The 12,573-nt window shown below is 40.0% G+C and overlaps 1 protein-coding gene and 1 long non-coding RNA gene across 2 annotated transcripts in view; one reads left to right on the top strand and one right to left on the bottom strand.

Moving 5' to 3' along the window:
* The window catches only part of LOC122549157 (grainyhead-like protein 2 homolog), a 153,539-nt gene extending 143,130 nt beyond the window's left edge, over positions 1 to 10,409 (bottom strand). The window contains exon 1 of the mRNA XM_043688500.1: positions 10,021 to 10,409. Coding sequence (XP_043544435.1) covers positions 10,021 to 10,040 — 20 coding nt within the window. The 5' untranslated portion in view covers positions 10,041 to 10,409. The remainder of the gene's footprint in view (positions 1 to 10,020) is intronic.
* The window catches only part of LOC122549158, a 19,723-nt gene continuing 17,159 nt past the window's right edge, over positions 10,010 to 12,573 (top strand). Inside the window, exons 1-2 of the long non-coding RNA XR_006311437.1 lie at positions 10,010 to 10,100; positions 10,380 to 10,426. This is a non-coding gene — a long non-coding RNA (uncharacterized LOC122549158). The remainder of the gene's footprint in view (positions 10,101 to 10,379; positions 10,427 to 12,573) is intronic.

Below are 12,573 nucleotides of genomic sequence, written 5' to 3'. Positions count from 1 at the left end.
CACTTAGCCTGGAGTTCAGGATTATTACTACAATGACAGTACCATGACACAATTATCTGCCCTTAAGGCTGTAAGGTCAACAGGTAATAGGTGAATTGGCATGAATTGGCACTGGGGCTATAAGGAGCTATTGGAGTGGATGAGTGACATTGAGCAGATCTAAGACATAAATCGATTGGTATCTGCAGATAGATCATGGCAGAAAAAGCCAATCCTTGTTGATATATTAATGCTATACATGTATAAATAAAGACAAACATATTAAAAGTGTTAATAGTTATTATGTCAATCATTATAATGCATCAGTGATTTCGGACAATGTTATACCACATGCAGGTCCAATAGGAGAAAAGGTTCTCTTGAACTCTTGTTATATCAAATGTTTAAATACTGAGTGTAAAAACCCAGTAATTCTTTAATAATTTATAGCTCTCTTCTATTAAAGACATGCATACGTCAGTTGTGATATTCATGTTACTGATGCATTCCCAATCCTAATTCCAGTCTGAGATCCCGTAACCCTTTAAAAATTCTACCCCAATTTTTTACAAAAGTATTATAGGCCATCTAAGGCAAAAATTCTAACTCTTCAACATAAATTGACAAAACTGACAAGAAAAATATCTGATATTTAGTGACACACATCGTTCTCTGAACAGGAGTCTGAATTTTACTAGCTGTCATCCCAATGAGTAACATAGAAGTTTAATGCAGGGGTATTCCATAATCTAATGCAGTGCAAAGAATAGAGACGCTGATTTATGTGAACAGACTGTTTCTATACTATCTAATAAGCTCAGGTCAACTGCACATCACTGCTCATTATGCCAAGAACCTGGTTCTATATGAGTCGTAGCGATATTTCTGTAGCAGTAGCAAAAACAAATAACCAATACCTTACCCCTTAGAATCAAAGATTCAACTTAACCATTGTAAAGAATGCCCTATCTCCCACCTGCATGGGTTTCATTTTATAGTTTCTGGAGGAACCAACTTTAATATCACAATAACATTATTGTCCCAAAGCCAAACAGCTATCTACAAATTAGCTTGCTACATGCATCAATTCAACTGACACCATTGAAGCAAGGTTGCATCAACACCTCTCCTCCCTCAATATTGTAAGAAATCAAATCTCCACTCTAAGCACCACACTTTGTTGCTGGGTTACCCATCAAGGAACATTTTGAAGCCGATTTTTAATTTCACCAATGTCCCTCTCTTCTGTTAAAGGTATTGCTCATTGTAGAAATTCAGTTTTGAAAGCTCCAGATATCCCTCAATACTTCATTCGAGATCTATTTATTTGAATGGAGCTTGAATACCTTTAATACAGGATGTTTCAGAGCCAAGATCAATCCTGTCTTCACCAAAGGATGCCACACATACATTTCCAAACCAGATCATTGGGCAACAATGAACAGCAGACATTAATGAATGCGGGGAAGAAGTTGATGCAATACCCTTACTGAGATGAGCTCCTGTAATTAGCATTGATTATACTCCTACTCTACAACTTACTTTAGGAACATAGGAATAGGAGTAGATCATTCAGGCTGTCGAGCCTGCTCCACCATAAATTTGTCTGTTGCAAGACTTAGATCCAAGATTACATTTCAAGCCTGAAGGGGAAACCCCATTGCATTTCAGGTCCAACATCTTAATCACTCAGCCATGACAATTGCAATTCTCACTGAACCACAAGGAAAACTAAAGCTGTGCTAGTGTAACGGTAAACAAGCAGGAGGTTGGAAGAACACAGCCAACCAGGCAGCATCAGGAGGTGGAGAAGTTGATGTTTCAGGTATAACCCTTCTTCAGGAACTATCCAGTTCCCCTCCACCAATATTCTCCTCCGCCTTGCTGAACTGGGCCTCACAGAAAGCAAAATAATATGAAGAGAACCTAATAAAATCAAGCACTTTTAGGAGACAATTAGAAGGAAGATATAGTTCAATTGTAATACATTCAAAAGCCAACTACAGAAATGTATTGTTTAAGATCTGGAAACAGCTTGATGATTTTCCCAATCAAGAATAGAGTTTAACAAAATCATTATGGATGAGGATGATGATTCACCTCAATTTAGGATATACATTTGAAAAGATCCTAAAGTCTTCCTATTCTAGTACCCAGCTGTTTCTTAAATAATTCCAGGGAGTTTTTCCTCCACAACTCTATCTGCAAATTCACTTCATTTGCTTCCAATCTTTGATGAAAATAACTTCCAAATACTAATACTCTCTTTGCTTTTGACAAGATAAAATTAGTGTCACGTTCTACATTTTACAATGGAAAATAGTTTTCAGATTTACCTTTCCCATTTTATCATCCTGCAAATGTCTGAATCATCAAATCTCAAACACTTCCATTCAAGCTCAAAACTTGCCATTAGTCTTTTCTTATTATTTAGACCATTGACACAAACTAAGCCTTGAAGACCTTCCCTGCACTGTTGCCAGCACCTATAGCTGTGTGAACAGATCTGAACACAGTACACAAGGCAAGGTTTACTAGAGCTTCATATACCTTGGAAGTGACGTAATCTATCCCATTCTTCAGATTACGCAGGTCAAGATTCTGTTAGCATTGCTGAATCCTGTTCAATTTTATTCATACCTATCTTAATAGAATACATGCCTTGTTCAGTTTTTCTTCCTATGTGCAGTACTTAACACTTATTCAAAGTAAATGGAATTTGGCTTTACACTATCAATTCACACATTTTATTCTTGATTTATTCTGTAACTTCTGAACAACATTCCCAATTTCAATGTTGTTCCTGGCTTAGACTACTCAAAAATTTGACAATTATACTTTTTAGATACTATCTTTTGTAGTCTCCTTTTAGTTTCTAGAATACATTAAAAATCATTAACATCACTTAGAAACATTAGTGGCCCTAACCCTGGCATCCCATTCAATACTCTAGTTCAACGTTATTCTTCAAATAGTCTCACTTTGGTTTTTACCAATTGGACATTTATCTTATCTATTTACAAGATTTACTTCCAAAGCTTTGATTCAATTAATATCATTTTTTAAACTTACACCAATACTATTTGGAAGTCAGGGTACAACACTGCACAGCACTCTCCATTGTCCAACTGGATTAAAGCTAAAAGGTAAAGTTGCCATAGTCCCAGTCTCTCATCAGAGAGAGATGACTGGTGGTGAGTTTAACCTAAGGGTAACCATACCTCAGGCAAGGGGCAAGTTTGACAATTTGGGACCTTTGTGGTAACCTTAGCCAGTACGGGAATTGAATCTGCGCAGTTGTCGTCATTCTCCATTGCAAACCAGTCATCCTGCCAACTGAACTACTAAGTTTCACTATTTGAGAGTAAATGCCACCATTAAAAGCCTGACATTCAACGCATAGCTGATGCTTAATTATTTATCTTCAGCTAAAGATGAACCCCAACAACCCTTGGTATAGAACACTTCATTATTTGGCTTCGGGGGTTCCTGAGCTAAAGAGAGAAAAGATTCAACATTGTTCAGGTACATTACTCAATGCTTGTGAAATCAATGCATTTAAGCTGAATTGGCCTCCTCACTTTCTTGCCCACTCCCTCAAATTAACTGTATAGGGCTCACAAAAGAACTGCTACTGGCTACTGACATTTCTGGAACCATACTCCACTGAGAGTCATTAGTTTCAAGAATGGGGGAAACAAAAGCAGTACAAAAACAAAATCTATAGTGATTGATATTACAGTACAGACACAATAAACCCGTCAGTTTAGTAATGTTAGCCAAGAATCATATATGTCAATTTTCATTCTTGACATTTTTGGTAGATCACCAATAACTGGGTGACACAGTGGCTCAGTAGTTAGCACTGCTGCCTCATAGCGCCAGGGACCTGGGTTCAATTCCTGCCTCAGGCGACTGTCTGTGTGGAGTTTGCACATTCTCTCCGTGTCTGCGTGGGTTTCTTCCCACAATCCAAAAAGATGTGCAGGTCAGATGAATTGGCCATACTAAAGTGCACCTAACATTATGGGCATTAGTCAGGGTAGGGGAATGGGTCTGGGTGGGTTACTCTTCGGAGGGTCAGTGTGGACTTATTGGGTCGAAGGGCCTGTTTCCTTACTGTAGGGAATCTAATCGATCCTTGCTTTTTGACCACTGAAATATTTTCTATTCATCACTTTGAAAAGGAGGTACCAGGATGCATATGATGCATTTGTGACCTGATCACAAACAGTACTCAAAATGCACAATCACATTTCCAGTGCAATGCATACTTGGGACAGGATTCTCAATATGCAATTAAACTGGATATTTTTCAGAGGTATTCTTGTTCAAACCACATTATCCTTGAAGCTTACAGTAAAAGAATTGAACAAAAATTTGTTACTTTTCCTCCTATTGATTTTACTTTACCCCAACCTTTTGTCTCAAAATTGGTACTCAAATGTATTATTGCCTATTTGCCTAATTTAACCCATTTTATATGCAATGACAGAAACTTATTTGTAGTGCAACCTCCAGATTGCAAGGAAAAGATATTCTAGCAAATACAGCTTAATAAAGCTGCTTCAATTATATGTGCGTCAGAACCGTTAAACTCCATAAGAATGGCATCCATGATCAACTGTGGACAGGCATTTAGCTGAACTGCACTCATTTTAAAACATTATTCATTTTAGTTATGGTATAAATGAAGAGCAACTTTTATTGATTTTCTCCAAATTTACCCTGCTTGTTGGGGTCACCTGGTTTTTAATGCTAAAAATAATATTTCCAAAAATAACTTTAACTCAACAATAAAAATGAACTTTATATTGTCATAGTAAAACCAGAACATGCTGAAAATAATCAAAAGGCCAGATAGCACCCATGTAGAGAGAGGAAAAGTCATGATTATTGACCTGAAACACTAACAACATTTCTCTGACTATAGATGCTCTCCGACCTGGATATTTTCAACATAGGAGAAGATGAGGACTGCAGATCAGTCGAAAAATATGGTGCTGAAAAAGCACAGCCAGTCAGGCAGCATCCAAGAAGCAGGAGAACCAACATTTTGAGCATAAGCTCTTCATCAAGATTCCTGAAGAAGAGCTCATGCTCGAAACTTCGACTGTCCTGCTCCTCAGATGCTGCCTGACTGGCTGTGCTTTTCCAGCACCACATTTTTTGACTACTTTTAACATATCCTGTTTTCAATTGCAATTTTCAGCATCTGTAGTATTTGGTTCTTCGATATCCACTTATGGACAGGATGCTGTTATGAGTCTGCTCTGAAATAGATAAGCAGCATATTCTAGTTTTGTTCTGTCATTGTGATGTATCAGTGATTCTGCTATCTTCAAGTACAATCTGCTAGTTTATTGTCGTAATAAATCAAATTGCTTAAGGGTGTCAGTATGAGAAAAGAAATCCAGTATCAAACAGGATGGACACAAAGAAGTGGAATCAAAAAGTTTCAAATCACCCTCTATTAACCTTCTGCAGGGCTATTTAGAGATTTGTTCCCTTCCCTCTTTCCTTTTTATTTCTTCATTGGAAATTATGTCTTGGGGATGAGGTGACATAGTGGTATTGTCACTAGGCTAGTAATTCAGAGAGCCAGGAGATTTGGAGACACATATTTGAATATCACCACAGGAAATGGGACATTTGAATTCCACTCAAATCTAAATTCAAAAGTTAGCTTAATGGCGAGCATTAATGCATGGTCAGGTCACGGTGAGATCATCAGGTTTACTAATTTGGAGATCAACCCTAGTTCAATGAAGAGCACAAGAAGGCATGGAAGACATGACAGATACACTTAAAAATGAGATGTCAACTTGTGGAGTTTTAATACAGGAGTACTTGCTTGTCAAACAGCAGAAGCAGCATCTGATAGATAGGTTTAAGTGATCCCACAACAAGTTGATCAGACCCGCCATATCCAGTTATGAATTGCATTGGACAACTAAACAACTAATAGGAGGAGGCAACTTTACAAATATCCCCATCTAATGATGAGGGAGCCCAGCACAGCAAAGACAAGGCTGAAGAATTTGTAAACATCTTCAGTCAAAAGAACCAAGTGGATGATGCATCTCATCCTCCCCCTGATATCCCCAACATCTCAGATGCCAGTCTTTAGCTGATTTGAATCATTCCTTGTGATATCAAAAAAATGGCTGAAGACATTGGATATTGCAAAGGCTACAGACCCTGACAACATCCAATAACAGTACTGAAGAGAGGTACTCCAGAACCTGCCACACCCTAACCATGCTGTTTCAGTACATGTACAACACCAGTACTGCCTCTTGATACTAAATGGCATTATCATTTCCAAATACTCCACTAATCCCAATCTGGATTAACATTAACCAAAATTTGAAAAAGGAGTAGACATTTAAATACAAGAGCTGGTCAAAAGCTAGGAATCCAGTATTAAATTAATTATTTCCCATCTTCCCCAAAGTCTGTCCACCATCTACAAGTCAGAAGTGTGATGGAACACTCTCTACTTGGCTGCATGAGTGTGACCTTAAGACGACTCAAGAAGAGCAGCAGTGCCTAGGGTGAAACATCCATTTGATTGGCATCCCATCTACTACTTTCAACTTTCACTCCTGATGCACTGCGGGAGCCATGGTGAACCATCAGTAAAATGCAATGGAGCAATTCATCAAGGCTCCTTAAACAATACTTTGTAAACTAATGATCTTTACAAATCTAGAAGGATAAGGGCAGCAGATGTTTAGGAACACCTGTTAATTCCTTGCAAGACACACATCTTCCAGAGTTTGAAATATATCACCATCTCTTCACTGTGGAACACACAAAATCCTGGAACTCCCTCCCTAATAACACTGAGGTTATCCGTAAACTCCAGGGACTGCAGTAATTTGGGGCAGCAGCTTACCACTACCTTCTCAATGGCATTGAAAGATGGGTAATACTTGCTGGCTTAGCCAACAATGCCCACATCCCACAAACAAATCAAAAAACTTGAGGTTCCTGCAATCTTACGACTAGACTCCACACTTGTTTAAAAAGTAGATAATAAGTCAATACAATGGTGGTTGTAAAAGCAACTATCAACCCCTCTTCCCACACCACAAACAAACCTGTTGTTTCTAGAGAGAGCAAGATATCAACAGGTAATTGTTGGCTGGGATCCACTACTATGTGATAAAAAGGGTTCATTCTGTAAATTGGTAGCCAGTGAGAAGCACCTGCAGCAAGAAACATTCAAGTGACTCAAAGCCAAAGCGAGTCTCAATGATAGACAAAGTCCTAATTTTGTTTTAAAAACCCTTCTGCATAAAGAAACCTCATCTATCCACATGTTCTTGGACCTGCCTTGCAGATCTCCAAGCAACCAGGTAGTGACTTTTCTTTTCTGATAAAAGTCAAAATATTTACACATTAATTATGAGTCTATCAGCATATCCCTAAAAGTGAGTCAAGAGTGAATACAATCTAATAAATTGTGGATTTCAAAAATGGTGAAATGCAAGTGAATAACATAAGTGAAGGTTGTATCTAAGACAGTAGAGTTGCTGTTAAAAAAAAAATGAACTGAGTTATATGAGCCTTCAGCAGCTCTGGCTGGATAAAAGCTGTTTGCTGAAACAATCCATAGAGTCGACCAGAGGGAAGAGCAACCACAAGCCAGAGGGAATTTGCATGTTTTGGAAAATAGTCAGAGTCATACAGCATGGAAACAGACCCTTCACTCCAACCAGTCCCTGCTGACCATAATCCCAAACTAAATAGTCCTACCTGCCTGGGCTTGGCCCATATCACACCAACATTTCTTGTTTGCGTACTTATCTGAATGTCTTTTAAATATTCTGATTGTACCCCTATCCACTACTTCCCCTGGAGGTTCATTCCAAACATGAACCAGTCTCTGTGCAAAACACATTGCCCGTCACGTCTTTTTAAAATTTTTCTCCTTTCACCTTAAAAACATGTCCCCTAGACTTGAAATCCCCCACCTTAGGCAAAAGACACTTGCTATTCACCTTATTTATATGCCTCAAGATTTTATAACCTCTATAAGGTCAAACCTCAACCTCCTACGCCCCAGTAAAAAAAGTCCCAGCCTATCCAACATCTCCTTATAATTCAAACCCTCCATTCTCAATAACATCTTGGTAAATCTTTTCTGAACCCTGACCACCTTAGTAATATCCTTTCTATAAAATGGCAACCAAAACTGGATACAGTACTCCAGAAGAGGCCTCACCAATGTCTTATACAACCTCAAGATGATGTCTCGACTCCTATCTTCAAAGGTCTGAGCAATAAAGGCAAGCATGCTTAACCATCCTGTCTACATGTGATACAAGCTTCAAAGAACAATGTACCTGAACCCCTAGCTGTCTCTAGAACAAAGTAACTCTGAAGAATTAAACTGCATTTATTTCAAAGGTAAGGCTGATGATATCTGGCATGTTTGCAAGCATGGAGTTGGGATGTCATATCTACGATAGATAATTGGCTGAGGGATGGACAGGGCTCAGTGTTCCAAATTTCAAATGCTATTGGAAAGATAGAAAAGAGAGGCAAAAGAGGAGGGGAGTAGCATTTTTTATTAAGGAAAACATTACTTCTTTAACTAGACAGGATATTTCTGAGGGATCATCCAGTGAAACTATATGGTAGAAATTACAAATAAAATAGGGACAATCATCTTGATGAGATTGGCTCCCCAATAGTCAGAGGGAAACTGAGCTACAAATATGTACAGACATCTCAGATATATGTAAGAATAATAGTTGTAATAGTCAGGGTTTCAAATTACTTCACGTATGGAAGAGGGTGTGTATGTGTTGATCTCTTCTCATTTTAAAAACATTAGCAAACTCCATTAACAAAAAGGCTGGATAGGCTGGGACTTTTTTCACTGCAGCTTGGGGTTTGAGAGGTGATCTGATAGAAGTTTATAAAATAATGAGAGGTATAGATAAGAGTTAATGGCAGTTGTCTTTTCCCTAGGATGGGGGATTTCAAGACAAGGGATCACATTTTTAAGGTGAGAAGAGAGAGATTTGAAAAAAGAAATGAGATTTTTTACAGAGGGAATGAACACGTGCAATGAACTTCCTGAGAAAGTAGTGGATGCAGGTCTAATTACAACATTTAAAAAACGTTTGGATAGATAAATGAATAGATAAAGTTTGGAGGAATATGGGGCGGGAGCAGGCAGATGGGACTAGTTTAGTTTGGAATTATGTTCAGCATGGACTGGTTGGAATAAAGCGTCTGTTTTTGTGCTGTATGACTCTGTCAACTTGAAGGGGGAGAAGACAAGGATGAAACGGGAAGGATGAGGTGAAGGGTGGTGTGGAGGATGGGGATCAACGTGGGTGCAGGAGGAAGAGAGAGGGGCATCGACGGGTGGGGGGGCAAGAGTGAGGAGAGGGAGGAGGATGAGGTGGTCGAGGTTTTTAGGTGGGAGTGAGGTGTGTAGGGGAATTGGGTCACGTGGGGGTGGGTGAGTGGAACGAAGGGGGTTGAAGTCGAGTTGCAGAAATAGGAGCCTGGGACCAGGGCAGAAAATGCAGCCGAGTTACAGGTGAGGGGCCCGGCGGAAAAGTGCAGCCGAGTCCAAGGTGAGCAGCACAGGTCCTGGGGGAGTCGGGTGCCTCCATAACCCCGCCCCATCCCCAACACCCGCGGGGGTACAGACCATTGACTCAAGACCAAACTCAACCAAGTTCACCTCCTCCGTTGGGGAGGGCGCAAACTCAGTTTGAAAACAGCCCCCCCCCCCTTCCCATGTCCCAGCAGAAAATGGCCGATGGGGGGGGTGAGGAATAGGACTTGGAAAACGCTCTTTGTATCATCGGAATCCAGGATGATCGCTTGAAAGGATCTCAAAAATATGTTGATAATAATCACAATTCAGGTCTGGTGTGTGTATAAAGACACTGGTTTGTCGAGTTGAGGAGAATGGGGGGGGGGGGGGGTTGGTTGTTGGTTGAAGACAAGAGACCATTAAAGATAAAGCCGAGGATAAAAGAGACAGACAGAACCAGTAGGTTCACTTACTTGTCCGTCTCCTGTGACATATTTCTCCGGCTCCTCTTGCGAAACTGGACTTTCAAGTCGGTGCAGAACCTGGGCTACAGGTAATTCCTCTTTTCGACTTTCTGCAGAACCGGTGCGATGAGTGCAGTCCCACGGTAACCCTGCTCTACATGAGACTTGCAGGGCTGCATAAAGCGTGGGGGGGAATAAAATCAAAACCCCTTTACTCAAAAAAAACAGACTACACCATGGGTGGGCGCAAAAGCAATATATGATTAGGGAATTTCCAAAAAAAAAAGCAAACGTATATACAGATATGTGGAAAAATTCAGATTTCAGTTGGGTGAGGTGCTGGAGGTAAAAGTTGCGTTTTTTTCCAGGCTGAACGCTTTCAGATTCCAGGAGGCGGTACCGACGTCGAAACCAGGTAAGTGACTGGATGAAAGGTGCATCGATCCGCCCACCCCAACTGCACATAGACTGAATCAGAGACAGTGAGGTACTGTACCTGAGAGGGAGAGGGAGCCAAGGGTGTTTAATCGGAGAGAATGTCGCAAATTCAGGCGAATTCAGATTTTGACACAAACGCCAGGGGAATCGGAGAAGAGGTCATATGGAAGTTTTGATACCAAGTAGACCGCTGGAGTCCGGATTTTGTTTGCTAAATTGAAGGAAACAACATGAAGATAGAGCTAAGCAATTAAGATGAAGTTAAACAACTGAAAGAAAATAGTGTACCAGTGGAAATAAGTGCCCGGAGAGGGATTGCAAGTACTGTTTGTTGTAATAACATTACACATGTCTTCCTGAAAGCACATGTCACAGTGTAACATGTTGAGTGTGCTTGGAAATTTGAAAGGGTGCATTGGTGCTCTTTGTTATATGTATCAGTAGAAATGTATAGTTACTTATTGCAAAGTACTGTACTTCTTGGTTAGGATTGCAGCATGATTGTTAATCATTCAATTGGTGTATCAACCACCTTCTGCTCTAATACCTGTTAGCACTGCAGTTGACTTGAAATTGAATAAAATCACCCCATGAATAGTTTTACAATTTTATTTTTTTCCAAAGCTAACAATTTGGGGAAGTTTCAAGGCAGTAACTTAATTTCAGAATTCAGATGACAGTTATCTAAACCATCAGTTTTAACACCACTTGATTAGATTACTGCTCTGTGATTACACAAGATACTATATCCATTATTCACCTTCCAGTACAAGCTTGTATAGATGGCAGTTGTTAGCTTAAGAGATATGGGTGATAGTCAATCTTCGGTACTTATTCACACCTTTTAACAAAGCCACATTTGAAATGTTATTTAAATTAAAACAGAAAATGCTGGAGAAACTCAGCAGGTCTGGCAGCAACTTGGAGAAAGAATAGAACTAATGTTTTGAGTCCAAAGACTCTTATTCAATATTGTGTGTTACTTAACTGTGCAGGTCATGAAGAAAATACTTAGGTTTGATCTCTAGTCTGTAATGAGCTATTTGGAGAATGACATCAATTATTTGTAAATGTACTTTGCACAGGAAGTGGGGGAAATGCATCAATGTTTTCCCCACCTGATCGCTATTCAGTAGCTTCTGAAAATTACATATTTTTGTTATAGCATTAGAAACAAAAACTAAAAAGTATGGTCTCTGTCAAGAGAAGTAACTCGTTCTGAAGTGCCCCTTAATATTCATCTTTTACCAAGTTGTGGTAAAATGAGTCATTTCAATGAGATGCCAGTGTGCTGGTCAATCCTGAAAATGTGTTGCTGGAAAAGCGCAGCAGGTCAGGCAGCATCCAAGGAGCAGGAGAATCAACGTTTCGGGCATGAGCCCTTCTCCTGCTCCTTGGATGCTGCCTGACCTGCTGCACTTTTCCAGCAACACATTTTCAGCTCTGATCCTCAGCATCTGCAGTCCTCACTTTCTCCTCCTGGTCAGTCCTGTCCAAATATCAGTTATTGTGCTCAGCAGAGTAGGGAATGACATTGAAACATAAGTGGTGAAATTTATAATACTGTACTGTAATGTGGAAGAGAGAATAATTGGGATGTTTGGCAGAAAGCATAAGAGAGGTAGGAGCCATTACCACAAAAACACTAACTATCTGACAGTTCAAACTATTGGAATTTCCGATCAAAGTTTTAGTGTTGTGGCCCTGGGGAGTCAGCAATGAAAGTTAACTTTGGAAGAATTGTGAGTAAAGGGCAAAGCAGTTGATAAAATAAAGAATAAGCACAATATAACAAGGAAGAAACTGGTTATATCCAGGGCTTAACAATAGAGAAACCGGACAATATTATATAAACGGAGGTGAAAAATGTATTGCTGGAAAAGCGCAGCAGGCCAGGCAGCATCCGAGGAGCAGGAGAATCGACAATTCGGGCATAGGCCCTTCTTCAGGAATGAGGCTGGTGTGCCAAGCGGGCTGAGATAAAAGGTGAGGGGTGGGGGGAATTTGGAGGAGGGGCGCTGGGAATACAATAGGTGGAAGGAGGTGAGGATGATAGGCCGGAGAGGGGGTGGGGGCGGAGAGGTCGGGAAGAAGATTGCAGGTCAAGAGGGTGGTGCTGAATCC

This window comes from Chiloscyllium plagiosum, chromosome 4 (genome assembly GCF_004010195.1).
Source record: "Chiloscyllium plagiosum isolate BGI_BamShark_2017 chromosome 4, ASM401019v2, whole genome shotgun sequence".
NCBI lineage: Eukaryota > Metazoa > Chordata > Chondrichthyes > Orectolobiformes > Hemiscylliidae > Chiloscyllium > Chiloscyllium plagiosum.
The sequence above is the reverse complement of the archived record's forward strand: the minus strand, read 5'-3'. Positions and strand labels throughout refer to the sequence as shown.